At 30.9% G+C, this 26,701-nt stretch overlaps 1 protein-coding gene across 6 annotated transcripts; it reads left to right on the top strand.

The window, feature by feature from the left end:
- Positions 1 to 26,701, top strand: LOC126843252 (uncharacterized). Of its 6 annotated transcripts, none has more exons than XM_050580856.1 (9): positions 1 to 116; positions 1,935 to 2,013; positions 2,099 to 2,134; positions 16,174 to 16,203; positions 16,674 to 16,727; positions 17,269 to 17,316; positions 18,532 to 18,570; positions 25,238 to 25,330; positions 26,417 to 26,701. In XM_050580856.1, the coding sequence occupies exons 2-9, from the start codon at positions 1,941 to 1,943 to the stop codon at positions 26,614 to 26,616; spliced, it is 573 nt and encodes a 190-aa protein (XP_050436813.1). In that variant the 5' UTR covers positions 1 to 116; positions 1,935 to 1,940; the 3' UTR covers positions 26,617 to 26,701. The 6 variants fall into 6 exon arrangements, with proteins under 6 accessions (XP_050436813.1, XP_050436647.1, XP_050436725.1 ...); XM_050580690.1 differs by having other exon boundaries at positions 26,369 to 26,701; XM_050580768.1 differs by lacking the exons at positions 1 to 116; positions 1,935 to 2,013; positions 2,099 to 2,134 and adding exons at positions 15,780 to 15,853; positions 15,914 to 15,977; positions 16,063 to 16,098 and having other exon boundaries at positions 26,369 to 26,701.

Genomic DNA, 26,701 nt, shown 5'->3' with positions numbered 1-26,701 from the left:
CAATTCTGCAAAATACATATAAATTGTACTGTTTTGGGCGACAAAATATAAGCCATTCGATAAGTCGTAAAAAATCCATTGAAGCAGTCAGTATAGCTATCATTGAAATTATTTAAGTAAGTAATATACGGGACTGCTGTCTAATTTTTAGTGGCTTTATATATTTTCTAAATGTACAATGTATTAAATGTATCCGAAATAGTATTTTAAAATATAATTGCTTTAAAAAATCATTTTTTTTTTTAAATATTTACAATCTGTTGTTAATATGTACAATAAGTAAAATGGCTATTTTTTTTACAAAGCTCGAGTGAAGGGTTGAATAGTGACTACTCTTTTTTTAAATTTTTTTTTTTTTGAAAATATTTACAATCTGTTGTTAATATGTACAATAAGTAAAATGGCTATTTTTTTTTTTACAAAGCTGGATAACTTGAGTTAAGGTAGCACTCAGTGACACTACTTAGTGTGTAAAAAATTACATGAACCAGTGGTCCGATAAGTAATCTTAAAACAAATAAGAATTCGTCATGAAGTTTACTTAAGATCGGTCAGCGTACTTTATTGGTATAGTATTCCAACTGCGCATAAAACACGTTTGAACATTTTGTACAATTTCAAATTTTAAAATCAAATTTGGAAATAGTTAAAACTAAAAATTGAAAAAGTGCTTAAACCGATCACAAGTAAACTTCATGGCAAATTCATATCTGATTTTCAATTGCTTATCGGATCATTGGCTTGGTCTGTGCGATTGACAAAAAATTATGTGTTTTGGCTGAAGAAAACGGCCGGTATCCAAGGGTCTTAAAGGACTATTTATATAATTTTTTTAAAAAATTATTCTAGTAAACTTTTATACAAAAAACTTTTGTTTTTAATAATTTGTTCTCTAGATGATTATTTAGCCATTTTTTATTAGAATTATGCAAAACTCTGGTTATATTTACGCACAGCATAGTATGCACAGTACGTATCAAAGCGTTTATTTGAAAGTGATTTAACCTAGTAAACCAGTACTACCTGTAGGTACTGGTTTACTAGGTTAAATCCTTGGCTTTAGTGGTTCGTCCCGGAGGTATCCCCATACGACTGCGGACCGACTAGTAGCACTGGGTGCTAATTGAGGGCCGGAAAAGGTGTGTCCCAAGAAGAAGTGACCTGGGGTCGAGGCATAATGAATTAAAAAAGTATGGACGGAGAGGTCGAAGGTCTACAGAAATTAATTTTAGTAAAAGTGGTAAAAATAATTTTTAATAAACGCTATAAACGCTTTGATACTAATTTTCAACGTAGTTTAAATAAAACAAAACAATTTTTTTAAAAATGGTTCATGTTTTCTTGATGCTTTGCTTATGTTAGATGTTTTCATTCATTCCACACATATTGTGAATAGATATCTACATATTAAAATATTGTTTAATATTATTTTTTGCTGGTCTAATACAGTCGTTTTTACCTCAATACAGTCATACGTGTCTTTCTAATAGTACTCCCGCGTGTAATCTATAAGTTTCAAAGCGACAAACCGTATCCATATCGCCTAGACATAATTGACATATGTAGTTTTTATTGAAAACAACTATTTTTAATTAAACCATACTCTGAAACGCGTAAACGACAACAATTTTTAAAACTGTTAAACATGTATCAATAACTGTTTTCAGTATTTTCTGTAATCGTAATTTGTGGTTACGTAATCTTTGCATCTATGTAAGAAAACCATGATTTTGTACCTTCGTGTTTATTATAACAGAAGTTTAAACTACATGCCAGAGCAATGTAAATAAGTAAATATAATGATAAAGAAATAATATAGCACGGAGTTTAAACATTTACATAGGCAACTCTGCCATAAACGTTTAGAATTTATTGTAAGTATCGCTATACCTCCGTCTAATATAACACATTTTAATTTGCATTATTATTTGCAGACAAAAATGAAAATTATCTGTGCATTACTCTTCTGTGCTGTTTTAAATATTTTGGCGAATGATGAAAATGTTGATGGTGGTATGTAATTCGTTTTTACAAGTATCTATTCAAGATACTTGGTTCAAAAAAATTAAGCAAAATTAAATATTCATCTTTTTTACAGATGAGCCAAAGGATAGAAAGAAGCTCAACGCTACAAGTCAGTAAATTTTTTGTTTACAAAATACTTTTTTAAGTTTTAAGACTAACAGTTTTTATACATAATTTGTTACAGACAAACTCCTTCAAATGCATAATAATAAATGTAAGACATACTGAAAATGATTAATACTATAAATTTAAAGGTTTTGTTGTACTTGTGATTTACCTGAATATAAGGTAATTTTTATTTGCGACCTATAATCTCTGTAATTAAATGTTTCCCATTATTGGCTTTTGAGTGTATTGTATTTTTAAAAATTGATTTATACTTAAGAACTCCAGGAATTATCGTTAATGGTGAAGTCGAGGTTTGATAATAAGCTCAAATGATGCAACTTGTTTTGAGAATATTTCTCCAAAGAGTCTCCCACACGAATAATAAAATTACATTATTATTGATCTAGAATGGATATTATAGAATAATTGTGTAATGAAATTTCAACAGGGTTTATCACTAGTTAAATGGGCCACGTTTAACTCAAAATATACTTCTATTCAGAACGTTTTATACTTATGATGTCGCATAAAAATTTAATTTGATTTTTTAACTCAAACAATTATTTATTTATTTAAGATACACTTTGGGACAGATTCAAACATTTTGTTTGTGGAAATCAGCACTCAATGGGTAACTATTATTCTACAACAAAACCGATTATGCTAGTAGACGAAATGTTTTAGAAATGATACAATAATTATTGAAAAAACAATTTATCAATGCAATTATATGTGTGATTTACTCGTAAATATTAAAATTAAATCACTCAATATTTATTTGTAAATTTAACTCCCTTATTATTATTAAACGTGTATTTTCTTCGTTAACTTAATTCTTTAAATTTAAAATGGAATATGAAATTAAGTGTAATATCGTTTAAAAATATTTTTTTTGTTATCATTATTTCAGTGAAATTGAATTTTATGTTTGCAATACCTGGTAATAATAGAAAATATTTCCATTTAGTAGTTGGTTATTCACAAGTATAAAATGGTTTCGTTTTAATTTCAGAACAAGATTATGAAGGAGACACAATTAAGCGTAATTCCTATTTCATATTAATAATACATTACACACGGCTTTTACATTAGTTTTTAAATTAGGAGAAAAATCAAATACATATTAATTTTGTCATAACAATAGACATGTAGAAAAATGAATTATGTTTTTTTAATTTTAGAGCACATACTTGAGCGTGAACTGCAACAAGGACTACTCATGGAATCAGGTAATCAAAAAATTCAACATATTTTCCCAAACACTTTACAAAACTATTAATTACATTTCAATTGCTCATAAAAACATTCGATTTGAAATCATAGTCATACATTTAATATTTTTCACTTATTTTTAATGATCGTTTGATATCTTTCCGTTCATTTCTTTTACTCAAATGTGGCTAATACATATTATTTCAAGTGTTCTAAACTGAATCGATTATTATTTATGAAAGGGAATTTCTGTAAAAAGTTAAGCTTTCGGGTAATTAAAAATAACTGTGTTTCACATACAATTTTTCTTAAAAATAATTATGAAAAATATTTTTAATTTTTATGCGCTACACTTATTTTAATTTGTGAAAAAATGTTTTTAAAATGTGTTGTCTAACTGACAGTATGAGTTTAAATTGAGTGAATTTAAATATCATACGAATTCGACTTTTTTCATTCGGAAACGATCCGTCTATAGGCACAGAACATATGTATTAAAAAAATATCTAGTTATTTTCTCCGCTCCACGGAAAAACATTGAATCGTGGAAATGCTTTAGCATTACGGGTCCGTATAACCATAACGATTGTTTTATTATTAGGTATAATTAATATAAACATTGAACATTTCAGTAAGATGTTTTTATATTAAAAAAATGTAATAATGTATGTAATCATAAGCTTGTCACTCTTCGTACACCCCGCGGTAATTAATCGTAAAATTCACACTGAATAAACTAGTGTACACGATGAATGAATGAAATGAAAATGAAAAAAAAAGAATGGAAAAGTCGTAAAACTTTATCGACCGCAGCAACCATTAATTCTTCTCTTATTACTATACTTACACGTTTTACGCATAGGACACTAGTACTTTTTCTTAATAAAATAACATTCTAGCGTATAGTGTTTGGGCAAGTTTGGCTTTTTTAATAATAGCTCATTAGATTTATTTTAGCATTACGATTCCGCAAAACTACCACAGTTTCTAAAAATTTTCGTTTAGGTTCCTAATACTTTTTTCTTGTAAGTTGATATTTTAGTGCAGTGTGTTTGTACAAGTTTAGCTTTGTTGTAGTGTATTTTTCAAAAAATGTTTAACGTAATACTATGACATTTAATTTTGAAAAGGTTTTGGCACTATGAGATTCATACATTTATCGTCCGCTCCTGGCGCTGAACAATTTATAGCAAACTTAACGTATGGGTCTCTGGTACTGTGACCGGCAGCGACAGAGTGTGTTATATAGTACCCTGGTACCCATTATTATTATTCAATCACTAAATCTTTATCTTTATGTTGATGGCGCGAAATCGTAGCATCGTAAAATCGTTACTAGTAATATTCAACAAAATGTTGACTTAGTCTATGTAATCTCAGTTTTAAAGTTACCGTTATACGTAGATCTAATAAAATACTTATTTTCAATAATCGTACAATTATTTATTGCATATTTTGATGTTTTAGTTACAGGCAATATTGAATTCGAGTTTGTGATGATATTGGTAATTACGCTTTATTCCGTTATGTATTTATACTTTATTCTTAGGTTTGAATAAGAAATTACATTTTTTTTCACATTGTTTTTATACAAAGTGATCTCAATTTTTAAATTTTGTTTTTTTTTTTTACCTCCCTTGCAAACTAGTTTTTTGAGGAAGTGCGGTTGGGAAATGAGCGCAGATAAAAATAATAATACACTCCACCTTTCCTCCTGCCTTAAATTTGAAACTTCAATAACTTCATAATTTTATATTGGAGGCCATTGAAAAACGCACACAGGTGGATGTTATTTTTACGGATTTCTCCAAACCGTTTGATCGAGTAGAACATAAAATACTAATTGAAGTTCTATATAAAGCTGGATTTGGTGAGCCCATTCTATCTTGGTTCAAATCTTATTTATCTGGTATGGTCCAATGTGTTAAAGTCTTAGGATGTAAATCTAAAGCAGTCTATGTACCTTCAGGTGTTCCTCAAGGGGAGCACTTATCCCCGTTGTGGTTTTCTCTATTGGTTAATGGTCTAAAATTGGTTATCCCAGATTCTATGTTCCTTATGTTTGCTGACGATTTGAAAATCTACAGGATAATTGAGTCAGTAACTGATTGTGTTACCCTCCAGAACGAGCTTGATGTTCTTGTTTTGTGGTTCAATTCTATGTGACCAAGCTTTTATGTAGAAAAATGCCAATCCATGTCTTTTGCTAGGAATAGAAATATTATTAGCTATACATACTTGATAAATGGGTCAAGCATTAATATTGTTACTAGGTAGAAATACTTGGGTATTCTTTTTTGTCCAAATCTCGATTTTCATTACCATATAGAGGCAGTTTGTTGTCGTGCGTTAAAGATGCTTGGCTTTGTCATACGCACGTCAAAAAAATTTAAGCTCTCTAGTTCTCTAAAAGCTTAATATTGCTCTCTCGTACGACTTCTTTTAGAATATTCTTCCATTCTTTGAGACCCTTTTACGGCAGCTGACTCTTCTTGTATTGCGAGGCTCCAGAGGCGTTTCTGTTCTTCGGCGTCATTTATTTTGCAAATTCCACATCCAACGCAAGATTATAGGCCAGTGTTGAATAAACTTGGACTCTTGTTTCTAGCGGATAAAAGAGTTGAAGCTAATTTGGTGTTTTTGCACAAGCTAATTGACGGACGTGTGGATGCTCCCTCTCTCCTTTCTCTAATTAATTTTAAAGCTCCTTCTCACTTAACCTTCTTTCTACTACAGCCAATATTCTCTCATCCTCTAACGTTGTTGGCCATGCCTCACATGCATACGTTATGATAGGTCTTGCTATTACTTTGTATAGTATCATTTTCGATTTATTTGATAGTAGCTTTGAGCGCAGGCACTTAGATAGTGCTTGTAGACATCTTATGTAAAGAAGTTTTAAAAAGACACCATGTAAACGTATAATTCCAATAAAAACATATATGAACGATTTGTGTGTTTTTCGAATAATGTAGTATGCATTTTTAAATTTCGCTGTGCTTACTAAGGTTACATAATTGTCATTATAAAAGCACTTTACAAAAGTATTTATACTTTTTTAACACATTTATTGAATTTTTCAGGTAGTGATATAAAAAATGTGAAAGAACTTGGAGCTGAAAGAAAAAAAAATAAGATATAGTTTAAAATCGTTAATAGCCAATATAATACACAGTAAATAATAAACTTCTAAAAATGTATTGGTTATTCGGAGAAAATTCATATTTGGACCAACAAACATTACAGTTAACACGATACATTTATAGTTGAAATAACTACATAAATAAATCATTCAACTAATACAAACTTAGTCCAACAAATTATTTAATACTTATTTAATCGTTACAGTTTTTTATTAGGTTATATCCGTACCTCAGAGTAAAAGTGTATTAAACAAAAAATTTCAATTTTTCTGGTTTTTTGGTTCACTTAGATTGAAATTGCACGCTCTATTCAAGTACAAGAGTGTATATAGTATATATATACCTTTATGACTTTTGGCCTCTAGATGGGTCCATCTAAGCTCATTTATTTTAACTAATTAGTTAATTATTTATTAATTAGAGGTTTAGAGGTGGACGTTCAAGAAAAAATGAAAGCCACGAGTGTGAGTGAAAGTAATAGAGGAAATGTATGATGGAGCAAGTACAAGAGTGAAGAGTTTGTGTGGAGAAATAGAAGATTTTAGTGTAAGAGTAGGTGTGCATCAAAGTATAGCGTTGAGTCTTTACTTGTTCTCTTCAGTAATGGACGAGATTACGAAAGATGTACAGCGTTAGTGGGAAAAAGTCTGGTAGAATTGGCTGAGAAACTTGAAGGTAAAAGACTGAGGATTAGAAGGAGTAAAACGGTGATAATCGTGTTTATTTTTGGAGAATGTTATAGGGTAAAACAGGTATTGCAGTTGGGTGATATTGAAGTGTGTAAGGTTGATAGGTTTATGAAGAAGAAATTAGTAATTATTAATTTATTAATAAATAATTTTATTATGTGTTTTCCTGTAAAATTTATATTTTGTGACTCAATACACTTTTTCTCTTGGGTGAAGATAAAAGATTAATCTTAATTTTAGTTTGTCCAACTATGTATTTTTGTCAGTGCAGCAAGCTGAATTTAGATAACTTTTAAAAACTCTTTTTTAGACCCAGGGAGCCACGATGTTACATTTGAGCATACATGTCAAATGGTAGGATTGTACTTAAGTATCAAGTTTGCAGACAACTACTCAACTTCTGCTGTTGTTACACCTCCGCCTGACAATACTTGTGTCATAAGCAATGGAACTACAGTCTTGCTATCTTGCAAATATATCACTTGGCGTAAAAGACTTTTACGTCTTGTAGATAAAGATAACCATGAAACATATGGGGAAGACATACTTCTATCTGTATTACGTACTTAAATGTACTTGCAGTTTAAATTTTTAGTATATTTGCACACTAGTATAAAAAATTGTCTAGTAATTTAATGTACCGCACAATAAAATATCTTTGCTCGCTACTATAAATTATTTTATTACTTTCAGTCATAATTTGTATTGGCTATATACAGGTGTAATATAAAGGCAACTTAGGTCCTTTGTCAGGACCACTACTCCTCTCCATCTATCACATCCGTTGACGTGGCTTCACCATTATTTATTATTAGTAAGTTTAATTCCTTCCTTTTTTTTTAACACAGAAGATGGACTCAGTTTATATAGTTAACTTTGGTCAAAGAAATATTCGTTTGAAAATATTTTAGTTATGGCTCTCCCATACAAATATTTAGACTGCTGCCAATCATTAACGGAGCCAAACGAGTTCGTTCAAGAATGAAGTGGTCATATTTTCATTACGACGTTTAGCCATAATATATCAATTATTAACGAAATAAGTATCTTTTAAATATTTCTAAAACAAATTCATATATACAGGGTGATTTAAGCTTTGATGCAAACCAGCGAAGGTTCTACCTAAATGCGGCCTTTTTTTTTTGACTGTATACACTGTAACTTTTTTAATACTGGACCAATTCCTTCGAATAGCAACTCTATAAATCACAAATTTCATCTAGTTAGTACTGTAATATAAAGTACAATTTAAGTAAATAGATTAAGCAAAACAAATTGTATGTTTAAATTGTGTAATATTATGTACTGTGTAACAATAACGCCAATTCGGGAACTCATACAAACGACCCACTTGAACTTAATGTAAAATAAGCAAAACAATATTAACTATTTTTACTATAAAAGACTTATGTCAAAATAGCCAAGGTAACTCTCCACTTAGCATAGGTACTCTTACCTAGGTGGAGACCATTTTGTACTCACCTCACAGTACTGATCGTTTTGTGTGTTTTATGTGCTATTCTACTTGTTTATAAACTCATCTTGTGTTGTTATTTGAAACTTTCATAACTTAAAAAATAGTTATCCGAAACTGGTTATAGACCAGTCAAATTTTTAGTACATTATTCTCAATTTAAAAAGTTAATAACAATATATACGTTACCATTAGAGTTTCAAAAGTAGCTATAAAAAAAAAACGAGTTAAGAGGGGGGTATATACAAAAAAAATTGTTAATAATTGAGTTCAAATTTGATAAAAAAGAAAACTTTAATTTCTTATTAAACCCTATAAGATATGGAGTGGCTCATGATACAAAAATCACCCTGTATAGAGTTAAAGGTACCGAGTGGTTATTGATCTTCAAGCAATATCATTTTGCGCCCTTTATTAAATTTTATTAATTTAATATTTCTAAAAAAAATATTAGATAGGTTCGTATTTTATAATATGTATTAAATACAAATTTCAAAATTCATCTATAGTAATTGTCTAAAGTGCTATTATTTAATAGCGACAGCTTTTTACTACTCACTTTTAAGTTAAAGTTTAACTCTAAATTAAGCGTACTAGACAACCTTTTTAGTAATTAAAATTGCAAATGGTCTTTAATCCCTAAGTTCGCTGCATTTTACGCTTTTTACCCAAAACATTTTTTGGGGTCTCGGCTCGAGTGGCCCATCGTGTTAAAATCCCTAATTAACTGGTAACAGGTAAGTATAAATAAGATATCAACGAGCTTGTAATCGTGACGGCACGGACCCATCTTATCTCGTCGTAATCACATATGCGATAACGACATCCATATTGCCTCTTATAACAATAATAACATTAAACCAACCGTTCCTCCGCTTGTTATACCAAAATCTCGCATACAGAGCGTGTTAAATAATTCGCCTACCTCATCTAAATCATCAGGAAAAATGTCGACTGAATAACTCCAAACGTTTAAGTTTACTAAACCAAACAGCACATTAAAACCAACAGTCAAAAAAATGTAATTCACATAACCGCTTCTCGCCACTTCAATCACACACTACTGACAATACAGATACCAATGTAATTGATATGGACCTTACTACAAACGACGTTCCTGTTACCATTCGTCCAAATAATCCACCACCTCTTATCTATATTCGAGTGTAAACGACTTCAACACTTTCTTCTCTAAAATTTATGAAGCTACCAAAGGTGAAAAGTTCCTTTGCAAAAGTTCCACAAATGGAGTAAGACTATCCACCAGTTCTGAAAAATCTTATAGGAATATCATAAAATTCCTTCAGTCCGTTAAAGCTGATTTTCATACGTTTCAACTGAAACAAAAAAGAGCCTTCAGAGTGGTTGTTAGGAACCTCCTTCCGACGACTGCAGTCGAAGAAAAATAAAACGAACTACTCCTCAATAGTCATATCGTCAGAAACGTATCTAACGTATTTTTTATAGATTCCTTATGTCTTGATTTATATGATAACATTTAATTTAATTATAATTTAAGCAATTACAAAACAAGTTAATACAATTTTTCTTTCAAAACGTAGTACTAATGTTGTTTTTTTAAAGAAGAGAGGGATATTACAAACTTTTTCATATGATTATGTAAAAACGGATATTTCTTTGAAATAAACGAAATAAAAAAAATTAATAATATGATACTTTTTCAATTTCCGAGAAAAAAGTATAATAGTTGTTTAGAATAGTTTAAAAATACAATTATTAATGGTTTTTAATTGATACTGAAATTTTATATATCAACATCATCCATGGCTGGTCATATAAAACACTCGGCGTACACAGGGGTACCGGGTGGTTACGGATCTTGAAGCAATATCATTATGCGCCCTTAATTACTTTTTATTAATTAAATATTTCTAAAAATAAAAGAAACGGAGGTTAAACGAAAAAGAGAGACATACAGTGAATGTTTTTCTGAATCAAATATATTTTATAATTATTACTTATTACAAGGAGTTTTTGTAAAATCAGTTATCGTGTAATTGTAATACCATATTGTAGTATTGTTATTTTTATCAAAACTAAGCCGTTATTCTCAGTGACTGCTGTAATGTAAATAAAAGGTTATTAATATAGCTATCTTAAACTTTCAATACAGAGCGATTCACGATAATATACAATATTTGTCATTTATTTCAATAATTATATTTTTTATCTTATCGGAAACAAGTTCTTTTTCACACTAATTGTTGCGATATAAGTTAATAAAAAACAACTGAAGGTATCATACATTAATAAGTTTTAGCATCAAATATCATAGCACTTAAATATCACAGCTCCCAATTATAAAAATAAATATAATTTAAGTTTTGTACAATATTGGATATCTAATCCTCTAGTTAATACGTTTTTTCATTATTGTGTTTATAACATAATTTAAGTTTGAAACAACACTTGTGTTCTAAAAAAACCATAATAGCTCAATACATTTTGTTAATGTAAATATGGCTGCTCATATTATGCTAAAACTCAAGCTGTATAATGTCTACAGATATTTGTTATTTGTTTACATTGCATCAACTATTGAGAAAAATACGGTATTTTATGAAAACATATCGTTGGTTTTTGTTCAACACTGATATTTTAAGCAAAATTCAATATTAAATGATAAGAGACAAAGACCTCGCGTTCAGGGAAGATACCTGGGGGGAAATTGTACAAACTCTATGGCATTGCTTTGTAAAATATTTGAAGAGATTTTTTTTCTAGCCTATTTTTTTCAATTCTAAATTCACCCTTGGCTTCATCATAGGTAAATTATTTTACTAAAAATAAATATAATTTAGGTTTTGTACATTATTGGATATCTTTTACTCTAGCTAATACATTTTACTGTGTTTATACATTCATAATCCGATATTTAATAAATAATAGTATAAGTTTAAAAGAACAATTGTGTTCTAAAAAAACAACAATACATCTATAAAAGTTGTTGATGTAAATATGGCTTCGCATATTATGCTACAACTTAAGCTGTATAATGCCAACAGATATTTGTTATTTGTTTACATTGCAACAACTATTGAGAAAAATACGGTATTTTATGAAAACATATCGTTGGTTTTTGTTCAACACTGATACTTTAAGTAAAATTCAATATGCAAGTTAAATTATAATATGAACGATAAGCGACAAGGGCATTTGCGTTCAGGTAGATACAAGGGGGGATGATGTACCATAAGCTCCTCACTTGATTAGAGACAAGGGAGGATGCTTAGGAAGGGGGCTATTGGTGTTATTGCTTTTTCCTTACGTACTTAAATAGTGTGCATTAAAAGTGTATTTTTATAGGCTTTAATTTTAAAAAAAAAAAATATTTGAATATGTATTGTTTTTACTATAATATAAACTTTAACTTTTAAGTCTATTGATTTGTATAATTAAATTGTATTTGAAGAGAATTTCTATTTCTAGCCCCTTTTTTTAATTCTACATTAGCCCTGGTTTCATCAGAGATAAAAGGTCATTACAGCATCTTGCGAAAGCAGACAACTTTGTAATTCTGTTCACAGTTGACCTCAACAACGAGGCCAAACACTAAAAGGAACTTAATGTTTTGGCAACTACCGCGCGAATCTCACATCGAAGCTAGCCAATTTCGACCATGCGAAGGCTGCACTCTCATGCCTCTACCTTTCCTCCACCGTTGACATAAGCGGATGTCATGGGCGAGCGAGGTCATCCACGCGCGGACTTTCGATAATTGCGAAGATTTCCACGGCCATTCAACGAGCGGACCAGCATATAAGGGAGAACTTGAGTCATAGCAGAGGAGATGAGTTGGGTCCGCCACACACTACACTTGAAGTTTCTACCTATCATTTTCTTTTGAAGTCTTAAGCGGCTTATAATTGTCTTAGTCATCTATTTATGAAGCATACTGAACTTATGCTATTAACTGTTTGACGTTGTACATGTTTTATAAGTATATCAAATTAAATGTTTGTGATTTACTCTGAAGTTAGTCTATTAAATATCTAAAAACCTATCACCACGATTGTGACAAGACTCAAACAGCCTGCAATACATACGTACAGGGCTACAGGGTTGTTACAGAAATCTAATTTCATTGATTGCCAATTAGTTGGGTGTTTTCGATAAGAATTGGATACTTAAAATAATTAAATAGTCATTATAAAGTGTTTGGTAAAGGAAGGACAATCTGTGTAGTCGTCTTTGAGCGGGGTAGTATACCAGTCTTTATTAGGATAGGTAGCCTTGGAATAGGATAACGAAATAGATCTAACTAGCAAAAGAGTTTTGTGTAGTACCCCGACTAGTTGTTAAGCAGCCTGAGAGGAGATAACCAAAACTAAATTGTATAATATACAACTAAATCACGAAAGTGATTTATCACTTTCAGATTTAAAAATTCCTGTAAATCTGTAACTTCCCCGTCCCCACTATGCCCCGACCCCACTGTACTGGTTTTTTAAAATTTATTTTATAAAATAAAAACTACATTTTATTACATTTAATAGGGTATTTGCTTACAAGGATGGTATATTAAGCCTTTATAATTTACATTGTAAGGATTGGCAAACCTTAAAAAAAAGTATGTATCATTTTATAGTGACATTTTTATTGAAGCGAAATAGTTTTCCTGATATGATTGTCGTAGGGTTAACTAATGAAAATTCAAGCTGTTATTTATAACAACTTTTGTTCCTTATGGTTTAAAATGTTTAAAATTTAAATGCATTGTAGAACCCTGTTGTTATAATAATTGTAACCAATACCGTATATGTACAGTACATAAATAGTTACATAAATATATGACATATCTCTATATAATACATGTTTTATAAACATAACTTAGATATCAGTATTTTTTTGTAAAACCAATTATCAAGTATTTTGTATCTTGAATCTGCATACTTTAATAAAAGTTGTAAGCCAATATTGTAGTATTGTTTTTTTTATCAAAACCAAACTGTTATTATCAGCAATCGTTGTAATGTAAACAAATGGTAACTCAGACTTTGTATATTATAAGAAACTTCGTATTTTACAAAAACAATTTGTATGGTTTTTTTTTTTATAGAAAACGACTTGTTTTGCTAAACATATTTTGTTTTGCAGTTGTTTTTTTATTTAAATGATTCACCTCATTTATTTATTTCGCGGTAGAATCTCGATGTTTCAATAACTATAGCAAATACCCTGTTATGCCTAACTATTATTATTTGACATAATACACTTAATAGGCATTTTAGATAAAATATTTTTTCTTGCTGAAATGCTAACAATAATTTTTCTTTAACTAAATACAATACTTTTCCATAATTTGTATTGTTTTAAATTGCGCGGTTATTTTTTAACATGAAAACATTATGCTAGCAATATTAACATTTTTTACAACGACTGTTGTGTTGTTAAAAAATTCCAATACTTTTTCGTATACTTATAATTTTTAACGACTTAAAAACCTAATTTACATAATTTCAACACTAAAAAAGTAAAAAAAACATAACGATAACTCTACAATTGGCTACATTAATATTAAAGTCATTATAACACTTAAGGACAAAAAAACTAAGTAGAGATTATTGTATAGTGAAAACAATATACAGGTATTCTAGTATTTAATATTAAAAAAGTTAGAGCCAAAAAAATAAACTTAAAATGCACACAATTTAAGTGCGTAAGAGAAAAGCTTCAACACCATTAGCCCTCATCTCAAGCATCCTCCCTTGTCTCTAAACCATTTAAATAATAGTTTAACTTGAAGTAAGTGAAGGACTCTTGGTCCAATATTCCCCATTAAATCTGCTCTAAACGCAAGGCCTTTGTCTCTTATCATTCATTTTATAATTTTACTTGCAAATTGAATTTTAGTTAAAATATCTGTTGTACTAAAACCAACGATATGTTTTCATAAATACCGTATTTTTCTCAATAGTTGTTGCAATGTAAACAAATAACAAATATCTGTTGGCATTATACAGCCTAAGTTTTAGCATAATATGAGAAGCCATATTTACATTAACAACTTTTATAGGTGTATTATTGTTTTTTGGTACCAAAATTTACATAAACAATTCTGCAAAATACATATAAATTGTATTGTTTTGGGCGACAAATTATAAGCCATTCGATAAGTCGTAAAAAATCCATTGAAGCAGTCAGTATAGCTATCATTGAAATTATTTAAGTAAGTAATTTACGGGACTGCTGTCTTATTTTTAGTGGCTTATATATTTTCTAAATGTACAATGTATTAAATGTATCCGAAATAGTATTTTAAATATAATTGCTTTCAAAAATCACTTTTTTTTGAAAATATTTACAATCTGTTGTTAAATCTGTTTAATTAAAAGTTATATTATCCTAGTAAACCAGTACAGGTATTTCTTGGCTTTAGTGGTTCGTCCCGAGGGTATCCCCATACAACTGCGGACCGACTAGTATCTCTGGGTGCTATGTGAGGGCCGAGGGGTGTCCCAAGAAGAAGTGACCTGGGGTCGAGGCATAATGAATTAAAAAAGTATGGACGGAGAGGTCGAAGGTTTACAGACATTAATTTTAGTAAAAGAGGTAAAAATATTTTTTAATAAACGCTAAACGCTTTGACGCTAATTTTCAACGTAGTCGTTATAAAAAAAAAAATTTGAAAAATATTTCGTATTTTCTTGATGCTTTGCTTATGTTAAATATTTTCATCCATTCCACACATATTGTGAATAGACATCTACATATTAAAATATTGTTTTAATACTATTTTTTGCTGGTCTAATACAGTCGTTTTTACCTCATTACAGTCATACGTGTCTTTCTAATAGTACTCCCGCGTGTAATCTAAAAGTTTCAAAGCGACAAACCGTATCCATATCGCCTAGACATAATTGACATATGTAGTTTTTATTGAAAACAACTATTTTTAATTAAACCATACTCTGAAACGCGTAAACGACAACAATTTTTAAAACTGTTAAACATGTATCAATAACTGTTTTCAGTATTTTCTGTAATCGTAATTTGTGGTTACGTAATCTTTGCATCTATGTAAGAAAACCATGATTTTGTATCTTCGTGTTTATTGTAACAGAAGTTTAAACTACATGCCAGAGCAATGTAAATAAGTAAATATAATGATAAAGAAATAATATAGCACGGAGTTTAAACATTTACATAGGCAACTCTGCCATAAACGTTTAGATTTTATTGTAAGTATCGCTATACCTCCGTCTAATATAACACATTTTAATTTGCATTATTATTTGCAGACAAAAATGAAAATTATTTGTGCATTACTCTTCTGTGCTATTTTCAATATTTTGGCGACTGATGGTATGTAATTTATTTTTACAAGTATCTATTCGAGATACTTGGTTCAAAAAAACTAAACAAAACTAAATATTCATCTTTTTTAAAGATAAGTTAGAGGATAGAAAGAAGCTCGAAGCTACAAGTCAGTACATTTTTTGTTTACAAAATACTTTTTTAAGTTTTAAGACTAACAGTTTTTATACATAATTTGTAACAGACAAACTCCTTCAAATGCATGTTAGTAAAAGTAAGACATACTAAAAATTATTAATACTATAAATTTAATGGTTTTGTTGTACTTGTGATTTACCTGACTATAAGGTAATTTATATTTACGACCTATAATCTCTGTAAATAAATGTTTCCTATTATTGGCTTTTGAGTGTATTGTATTTTTAAAAAATGGTTTATACTGAAGAACTCCAGGAATTATCGTTAATGGTGAAGTCGAGGTTTGATAATAAGCTCAAATGATGCAACTTGTTTTGAGAATATTTCTCCAAAGAGTCCCCATACGAATAATATAATTACATTATTATTGATCTAGAATGGATATTATAGAATAATTGTGTAATGAAATTTCAACAGGGTTTATCACTAGTTAAATGAGCCACGTTTAACTCAAAATATACTTCTATTCAGAACGTTTTATACTTATGATGTAGCATAAAAATTTAATTTGATTTTTTTACTCAACCAATTATTTGTTTATTTAAGGTACACTTTGGGACAGATTCAAACATTTTGTTTGTCAAAATAAGTACTCAATGGGTAACTATTATTCTAAAACAAAACCGATTTAGTATGCTAATAGACGAAATGTTTTGGAAATGATACAATAATTATTGCAAAAACAATTTATCAATGCAATTTTATGAGTGATTTACTCGTTAAAATTAAAATTAAATCACTCAATAATTATTTGTAAATTTAACTCCCTTATTATTATTAAACGTGTATTTTCTTCGTTGACTTAATCCTTTAAATTTATAATGGAACATGAAATTAAGTGTAATATCGTTTAAAAATAATTTTTTTGTAATCATAATTTCAGAGCAATTGGCTTTTATGTTCGCAATACCTGGTAATAATTGAAAATATTTCCATATAGTTGTTGGTTATTCACAAGTATAAAATGTTTTCGTTTTAATTTTAGAACAAGATTATAATGCAGACCCAAATACGCGTAATTCCTATTACATATTAATATCACATTACACACGGCTTTTGCATTAGTTTTTAAATTATGAGAAAAATCAAATACATATTAATTTTGCTATACATAAAAATGCATTTTGTTTTTTAATTTAAGAGCCCATACTTGAGCGTGAACTGCAACAAGGACTACTCATAGAATCAGGTAATCAAAAAATTCAACATATTTTCTCAAACACTTTACAAAACTATTAATTACATTTTAATTGCTAATAAAAACATTCGATTTGAAATCATAGTCATAAACTAAATATTTTTCACTTAGTTTTAATGATTGTTTTATATCATTCCGTTCATTTCTTTTACTCAAATGTGGCTACTACATATTATTTCAAGTGCTCTAAACTGAATCGATTATTTATGAAAGGGAATTTCTGTAAAAAGTTAAGCTTTCGGGTAATTAAAAATAACTGTGTTTCACATACAATTTTTATTAAAAATAATTATTAAAAATATTTTAAATTTTTATGTGCTATACTTATTTTAATTTGTGAACAATTTTTTTTTAAATGTGTTGTCTAACCAACAGTATGAGTTTCAATTAAATGAATTTAACTATCATACGAATTCGACTTTTTTCATTCAGAAACGATCCGTCTATAGCCACAGAACATATTTATTAAAAAATATCTAGTTATTGTCTCCGCTCCACGGAAAAACATTGAATCGTGGAAATGCTTTAGCATTACGGGTCCGTATAACCCATAACGATTGTTTTATTATTAGGTATAATTAATATAAACATTGAACATTTCAGTAAGATGCTTTTATATTAAAAAAAATGTAATAATGTATGTAATCATAAGCTTGTCACTCTTCGTACACCCCGCGGTAATTAATCGTAAAATTCACACTGAATAAACTAGTGTACACGAGTGAATGAATGAAATGAAAATATAAAAAACTGAATGGAAAAGTCGTAAAACTTTATCGACCGCAGCAACCATTAATTGCTTTCTTATTACTATACTTACACGTTTTACGCATATGACACTAGTACTTTTTCTTAATAAAATAACATTCTAGCGTATAGTGTTTAAGCAAGTTTGGCTTTTTAATAATAGCTCATTAGATTTATTTTAGCATTACGGTTCCGCATTACCGCATTAGTACCCATTATTATTATTCAATCACTAAATCTTTATCTTTATGTTGATGACGCGAAATCGTAACACAAATTTTCCACGCAAATTTTGGAATGACACCCCGTCCGATATCATATCCATGTTACTAGTAATATTCAACAAAATTTTGACTTAGTCTATGTAATCTTAGTTTGAAATTACCGTTATACGTGGATTAACAAAATACTTATTTTCAATAATCGTACAATTATTCATTGCATATTTTGATGTTTTAGTTACAGGCAATATTCAATTCGCTCAGGTTGATGACATTGGTAATTACGCTTTATTCGATATTGGTAAATAGCGCTTAATATCTAGATGGTCATTCGAAATTTATTTTAAGTCATTAAGGTTTCCGTAACGTAATGAGAATAAACTGTTAAAATGAAATCGTTCAATTTGCAAGTTGATAATAATCTAAATTTAACATTATACAAATATTTGTTCTAAAACTATATGTTCATTTAAACGCTACATATGTTAACTTTTAAAACGTTACCTCCAACTGACCGCAAAATTGTTACTTCATTGAACTTATAAACTTATAACATAACATGTTTTAACTTCAAAAACTTCCACCTTGAATTGAATCTTGAATGTTTATTTGCAAAAATTTAATTAACAAATCGTTTTTATACATTCAGTTCAGTGTAACGGTTTTTAAAGTTAAAACATATGACGTCATAGGTCTTCAAAAACCGCTATCCTTAACAGAACGTAAAAAATGTATTTTTCATCAAATTTTTTGTATATGAACGTTTTAGATTCGTTCATTTAAATAATATTTTTTTGAACTTAATCTGCATTCCTACAATACATTTATTGGTACATAAAATAACTAACACATCGTAAATCCTTGTCAATGAGATTAATAAAAAAATGTACACCAAATGAATACAAAAAAACATGGCTTTATAAAAAATATATATTATTTTTTCATAATGAAATCATTTTTAATGTAAATTATAACACATCTTTAAACCAAAAATATATTCGTTTGTATTTTTATTTTTATTTTTTTTTTTTTATTTGAAATATACAATCTATGCCCTAGGCATAATAAGAATATGTGCTACAAGTAATTTTCACATGAATAGGGTGAGGGAAGAAACCATCCAGTGATCGCACTTCCTTTTGCTTATTTATATATAAATCTTATATATAAATTTTTAAATTTTTACTTTTTTTTTTTTTGGTTAATCATTAAGGAGATCTCTACACCAGTTTCTTTTTGGTCGCCGTGGTGGGTTTCCAGGAATCGTGTGAGTTGCTAGTCCAGATATAAGAGGGTTTGGGTGAGAGGACAGTTTATGGAAGACACGTTTATAGAACGTTTTGGCTTCTTCATGTATAGTTTTAATTTTTAAGTCGGAGTGGATAGAGAAATTGGAAACATAAGGTGGGGCATTGGTGATGGAGCGAAGGATTTTGTTTTGAGTGGTTTGTATTTTATTAAGATTTGATTTCTTGGCATTGCCCCAGAGTTGAAGTCCATATGTCCACATAGGCTTTATTAAGGATTTGTAAATGAGCAATTTTATATTTAATTTAGTATGTTTATTAGTTAATAATGTTTTAAGCAACCGATGACGTGCGTTTAAGGCAAGTTTTTTTTCTCTTACGTGTAATGCCCAAGTGAGGCGCCGATCAATGGTTAGCCCTAGGTATTTTATTGATTGAGATGAAGGGATGGGTATATCAGCTAAAGAAACTGCGGGACATGGGGTAAGTCTAAGTGTAAATGTGGTATGTAGCGATTTTGATTGGTTTACTTTAACTCTCCATTTATCGTACCAATTAGACATTAAGTTAAGGTGATGTTGAAGATTTAAGGAAGCTAAAATTGGGTCTTCGTGTATTGCTATAATTGCCTTGTCATCCGCAAACTCAGCTACTATTGTGTTTGGAGAGGTAGGTTGGTCAGCGGCATATATATTATATAGAATTGGTGACAGTATGCCACCCTGGGGAACTCCTGCATTAATGTTTGCAATGTTTGAGTAAGATGAACCAAACCTAACTTGAAAGTGGCGGTCGGTTAAATATGATTTAATTAACAGGTAGTACGTTGGTGGAAGAAAAAGTTTTAATTTATATAGCAGTCCTTCGTGCCAGACCCGATCAAACGCCTGGGACACGTCGAGGAACACGCAGGAACAGTATTTTTTTTTTCAAGAGAAAAAAATATAGCGTCCACTAGCCTGTGCAGCTGGTGTGTTGTAGAGTAAGAGGCACGAAAGCCAAATTGAGTGTTAGGAAGTACATTACTGGAGTATATGGAAGGAAGGATTCTTTTTAAAATTAGTCTTTCGAATAATTTGGCGAAGAAGGGCAGGAGGCTTATTGGTCGGTATGATGAAGGTAGATCGGAAGGCTTTTTGGGTTTAGGGAAAAGTGTGATGATTGAAAATTTCCAGAGTAGTGGGAAGTATGCCAATCTTAGGGCAGCATTAAATATGACTGTTAGTAGAACGATTGCTCTTTTTGGGAGACACCTTGCTACTTCTGCAGTGATTAAGTCATAGCCTGGGGACTTTTTGAGGCTGTATTTCTGTAGAGCAAATTTAACATCATTTGGAGTAAAAGATTTAGTGGGAAGACAAAGAGGAAGGTGGGTATCAAGGTACTGCTTCACTAACTCAGTATTTTGTGGATTTTGTATATCAGTGTGAGGACTGACGGTTTCTGCTAGGTGGTTTTTTAGTATTTCAGCTTTTTCAGTATCTGTGGAAGCGAGCCCACCATCTGGTTGGATTAACGGGGTGTTTGGTGCTGCGTGTTTTAGAAGTTTTTAGTAGCTTCCCAAAGACTTTTATTAGGTGATAGATTGGTGAGGTAATTGACTTGGAGTTGGTTTTTATGTTTAGCTAGTATTTTTTTTAGAGAGTTTGCTAGATTATTAAAGTTGCGTTTATGTGATGGAAGGCAATAGCGTTGATATAGCGCCCTAGCTCTGCGTTTGTTAGCTATTAGGATGCGTATGTGTTCGGGAATTGTTAGTGAATTATTTAAAAATTGCGTTTGCGTTGGGGTAGCGTCCCAGGCTGCGGGTTGAATTATATTTGTAAGTTTATTTATTGCGTCGTCAATTTCCTGAGTGGTTTTGAGGCTAACCTTCATATTTATATTTTGGTCAACTAAATTGTTAAATTTACACCTATCTGTAGTCGGCTGAAATAGTTTAGGAGGAGATGAACGGATTGATGGAGAAGCACTGATGGTCAGAAGTGATCCGAGGTAGGTTCAAGGAGATTTCCCGTCGTAAGGTATATGTTGGATGGTGTGTTGGAAACAAAAATGTCTAATATATCCGGTTTTTTGCGTATGGAGGTAGGCCAGTAAGTTGGTCTTGGTGGAGCAGAAATATTGTAGCCTTTCATATTTATAAAATTGTAAAGTACCATACCTCTGGGGTTGTTAGTGCGGCAGCCCCAGTTGATGTGCTTAGCATTATAATCGCCCCCTATGATAAAATTATGACTAAGTGTACTAAAATAGTCCGCGTAGTTTTGAATGTTGATATTATGTTTTGGAGGGGAGTAAATTGCCGCTATAGTAGTTGGTATGTTATTGATATGTAATAGAATGGCACATGACTGTAAATAAGGTTGGCAGAAGTTTGGAATGGAATGGTACATCAGGGAGGGCTTAATATAAATCGCTGCACCTCCATGCGCTGTGTTGTCCGGATGATTTGATTTATGAAGATTATACCCATTAATGGGAATGTGGGAATGTTTCGTGAAATGTGTTTCAGAAATTAGCGCAATATCTATGCGCTTTTCCTGAAGGACTAGTTGCAATTTATTTACGTGATTTTTAATACCATTGGCATTAAATTGAAGAATTAGAATAGAGTTGTTCGTGGACGAAGACATTATTTTTTATCTAAAAGTTTTGAGACTACTTTAGTGAGAAGAGCTATTAATGGGTTAATTAATTGTTTGAACTCATTCATGAAATTCACCATTAGTAGATTAATATCTGGAGGAGGAGTAACTATATTATTAGCATTAGAGTTGGAAGTAGCTTGTGCATAGGTATAATTTGGAACAGGTGGGTGGGTTGAGGAGGTTTTCACTGGTTGTGTTTCTTGTACATGAGTATTTTTAGGACTAATATTATCAGATACCTGGTTAGTTGACTTTGGTTTTTTGCGTCGTTGGAGGTCCCTGTAGATCGAGCAGCCTTTGTAATTGGACGGATGGTCCCCGGAGCAGAGTGCGCACTTTGGAGGGACATCCCGGGAGTTTGGACAGTCCGACGTCATTTGATGGGCAGCGCAGCGTACACAGCGTGCTGGATAGCCGCAATAGGATTTAGTGTGCCCATAATCTTGACATTTTGAGCACTGGCTTAAGGTTTTTGGTTTATACGGCTCTTCCACTTTTATTAGTGTATGAAGTAGTGACGTAAGTTTAAAGATGTCATTAGACTGTTCATTTGGTTCAAGGTCCACAAAAAACAGCGGAAGTGGATGTTTATTAATCTTATGGAGTACGCTTGATACTTGCCTGACTTCAAATAGACGCGTTTCAAGCTCGGATTTGATTAGCTCAGTTGGCGTGGATGGATGGAGGTTTCTAATCACAACGCGTATTGGTTTGTCTTCATTAAGTTGGAAAGTATGAAATTCGGCCTTTTGGTCCCTTAGGAAGTGGACCAGTGATCTGTACGATTCAGGATTAGCTGTCATTATTTTCAACCGATCTGTTGACGATTTGCAATAGAAGTTATCTACTCCAATTAATTCGATAAGTGTAGTGCAAAGGTCAGGAAAGTTGGATAAGCCTCTTACAAAAATTGGGGGTGGTCGATGTGCTTTAGGTTCGGTGTTGCTGGAACCTGATGGATTTTGATTTTGGATAGAATCTATATTATCATTCGGTGGAGGTGCGGGCGGAGGATCATCTTGCGATAATACTTCATACAGATTTGTGGAAAAAAATAGTTTTTTATTTTTATTTTTGTTTAACGGCGTTCTTGGTGAGCTATGTTCGGATGAGCTTGAATGAATTCTTTTGGTTTTAGTTGTCGTAGATTGTGTCCACTCATCCGGAGAGGAGTTATCATTATTTGAGGTGTTCATTGTATCAGTAGCGCCTGAGCTATTCGTAGAAGTTGTTTGGTTTTTAAGTTTATTTGTTCGATGATTATTAGAATCGTCGTTATTTATCTTGGTGGTAAATAAATTCAATTTATTACTGTTATTTGTGTTCTTGATTGCGAGTGCAGGTGATTGTGGCATTGCAGGTACAGGTCAAGGTCCAGCCGCCGCGCGTGATAACGACGACGACAACGAGTGCCGCAACGATAAGAAGAGCACTACGACGATGTTGTAATTTACTCGAATAATTTAAAATTGTGCTTACGTTAGAAAATGCGATAACGGTGAATGGAATGACGGAGCGTAGCAAAAACGAGTGTGCATGCTACGGACGCCACACGCGAACTATATTCGTTTATATAAAATATTTTTGTGACTTGTGTTAGTTATATACACAAAACACAAATATACATTTTATTAATTCTTCTTTTTAATACCTTAAGAATACTAAACAACAAGAATAATTAGTCTTTTTTTTTTTTTTAATTATTTTATTAAAAACTAATATCAGCTACAGTAATAACAGTTAATGTTTTTTATAGATAAATATAGATGTTAAAAAGCTGTCGAAAACTTAATGGCATCTAATAGAGCATGAAGCTGACACTATAAAGGGTGAACCACTCAATATCGCAGAGGTTTCATAAGAAATTCATTTTTTTTTTCATATTATTTTAATACATTGTGATCTCAATCTTCCCCCTTCCCAACTTGGTTATTTTGATAGCAACTTTTAAACTTAAATGGTATTGTTTATATTTGATTAACTTTTTAAATTGAGAATAATGTGTTATAAATTTTGACTGGCAGGAGAAAGGGTGGAGTGTAGTAATATTTTTATCTGCGTGCATTACCATCCATACTTCCCCTCCCATCCTAACTTTTAAACCCTCATAACTTTAAAAATATTTATCCAAAACTGGTTATCGACCAGTTAACATTTTTAGATTTAAAATTTAATTATTGATTAAATCCAGTGAGTTATTCAGTGGTTCACGATAAGTTGATCACCCTGTATTATAGCTTGTATTTTAGTTTGAGGATAAATGGTAGTAATAATTTTAAGTGTTCTCTTCTGAACGTATAAAACGTGTCCTATAAATTATAACCATTTTCGTAATATTGGAATTTTGTATATCGGACTTTCAGGCCCATTGCTGCAACACACACTTCCTTCCATTTCTCTCTATCCATTGCTCTGATTCTACTGATCCTTTGTGACTTTATCAATTCATCGTTGTTTAGTTCTGCCTAAGGGCCTCTTTCCTCGTGGTCCCCAATTTAGGACCTTCTTCACAATCATGTTAGACCTTAGTTAGGTATGTGACTTAGCCAGCTTAGTCTTTTGGCTCTAATTACTTCAATTATATTTGGTTCTCCAAAGCCATTGTATACTTCTTCGTTTGCCCTCATTTCATACCTTTTTGTTACATTAATTATTTTTGGTCCACATATATTCCTTAGAAACTTTCTTTCTACTATAGCCAATATTCTCTCATCCTCTAACGTTGTTGGCCTTGCCTCACATGCATACGTTATAATAGGTATTGCTATTATTTGTATAGTCTAATTTTCGATTTCTTTGATAGTAGCTTTGAGCGCAGGCACTTAGATAGTGCATGTAGACATCTTATATAAAGAATGTTTTAAAAAGACACCATGTAAACGTATAATTCCAATAAAAACATATATGAACGATTTGTGTGTTTTTCGAATAATGTAGTTTGCAAATTTTAAATTTCGCTGTGCTTACTTAGGTTACATAATTGCCATTATAAAAGCACTTTACAAAAGTATTTATACTTTTTTAACACATTTATTGAATTTTTCAGGTAGTGGTACAAACAATGTGAAAAGTCTTGGAGCTGACAGAAGAATTCTGTTAAGACCACATTTCAGAGAGTTATTACTCGATATTATAAAGAGTAAATATTAAACTACTAAAAGTTTATTGGTTATACGGAGAAAATTCATATTTGGACCAACAAACTTTACAGTTATCACGATACATTTATAGTTGAAATAATAACATAAATAAATCGTTCAACTAATTTTCTATTTCAAGAAACTACAAACTTAGTCCAACAAATTATTTAATACTTATTTCACCGTTACAGTTTTTTTATTAGGTTGTATCCGTACCTCAGAGCAAAAGTGTATTAAATAAAAAATTATAATTTTCTGGTTTTTTGGTTTACTTAGATTTAAGTTGCACGCTCTATTCACTGCCTTTATAATATATAAATGATATTTAGTATATATATATATATCTTATATGACTTTTGGGCTCTAGATGGGTCCATCTAAGTTCATTTATTTTAATTAATTAGTTAATTATTTATTAGAGGTTTAGAGGTGGACGTTCAAGAAAAAATGAAAGCGACGAGTGTGAGTGAAAGTAATAGAGGAAATGTATGATGGAGCAAGTACAAGAGTGAAGAGTTTGTGTGGAGAAATAGAAGATTTTAGTGTAAGAGTAGGTGTGCATCAAAGTATAGCGTTGAGTCCTTACTTGTTTTCTTTAGTAATGGACGAGATTACGGAAGATGTACAATGGGAGGTGCCTTGGTGTATGTTGTTTACGGATGACGTAGCGTTAGTGGGGGCAAGTCCGGTAGAATTGGCTGAGAAACTTAAAGGTAAAAGACTGAGGATTAGAAGGAGTGAAACGGTGACAATCGTGTTTAATTTTGGAGAATGTTATAGGGTATGAAATGTATTGCAGTTGGGTGATATTGAAGTGTGTAAGGTTGATAGGTTTAGGAAGAAGAAATTAGTAATTATTAATTTATTAATAAATAATTTTATTATTTGTTCTCCTGTAAAATTGATATTTTTTGACTCAATACACTTTTTCTCTTGGAAGAGGATATAAGATTAACCTTAATTTTAGTTTGTCCAACTATGTATTTTTTGTCAGTGCAGCAAGCTAAATTTGGATGAATTTAAAAAAAAATGTTTAGACCCAGAGAGCCACAATGTTACATTTGAGCATACATGTCGATTGCTAGGATTGTTCTTAAGTGTAAAGGATGCAGAAAACTACTCAACTTCTGCTGTTGTTACACCTCCGCCTGACAATACTTGTGTCATAAGTCATGGAGAAGCAATCTTGAAGTCTTGCAAATATTTCTCACGTCTACGTCTTGTAGAGAACCAAGACCATAAGAATGTAAAGGGTGACATATCTCTTAATATATTACGTTATTAATTGTTTTTGTAGTTTAAATTTTTAGTATATTTGGAAACTTATATCAACATTGTTTATTAGTTTAATGTACTGCAAAATAAAAAGA

Source organism: Adelges cooleyi, unplaced genomic scaffold, assembly GCF_023614345.1.
Source record: "Adelges cooleyi isolate 19-005CV unplaced genomic scaffold, UGA_ACOO_1.1 ACOO_flye_CR_arks_rails_tigmint_CR_PRNA_1, whole genome shotgun sequence".
NCBI lineage: Eukaryota > Metazoa > Arthropoda > Insecta > Hemiptera > Adelgidae > Adelges > Adelges cooleyi.
Note: the sequence above shows the minus strand (reverse complement) of the source record. Positions and strands in the feature narration are given on the sequence as shown.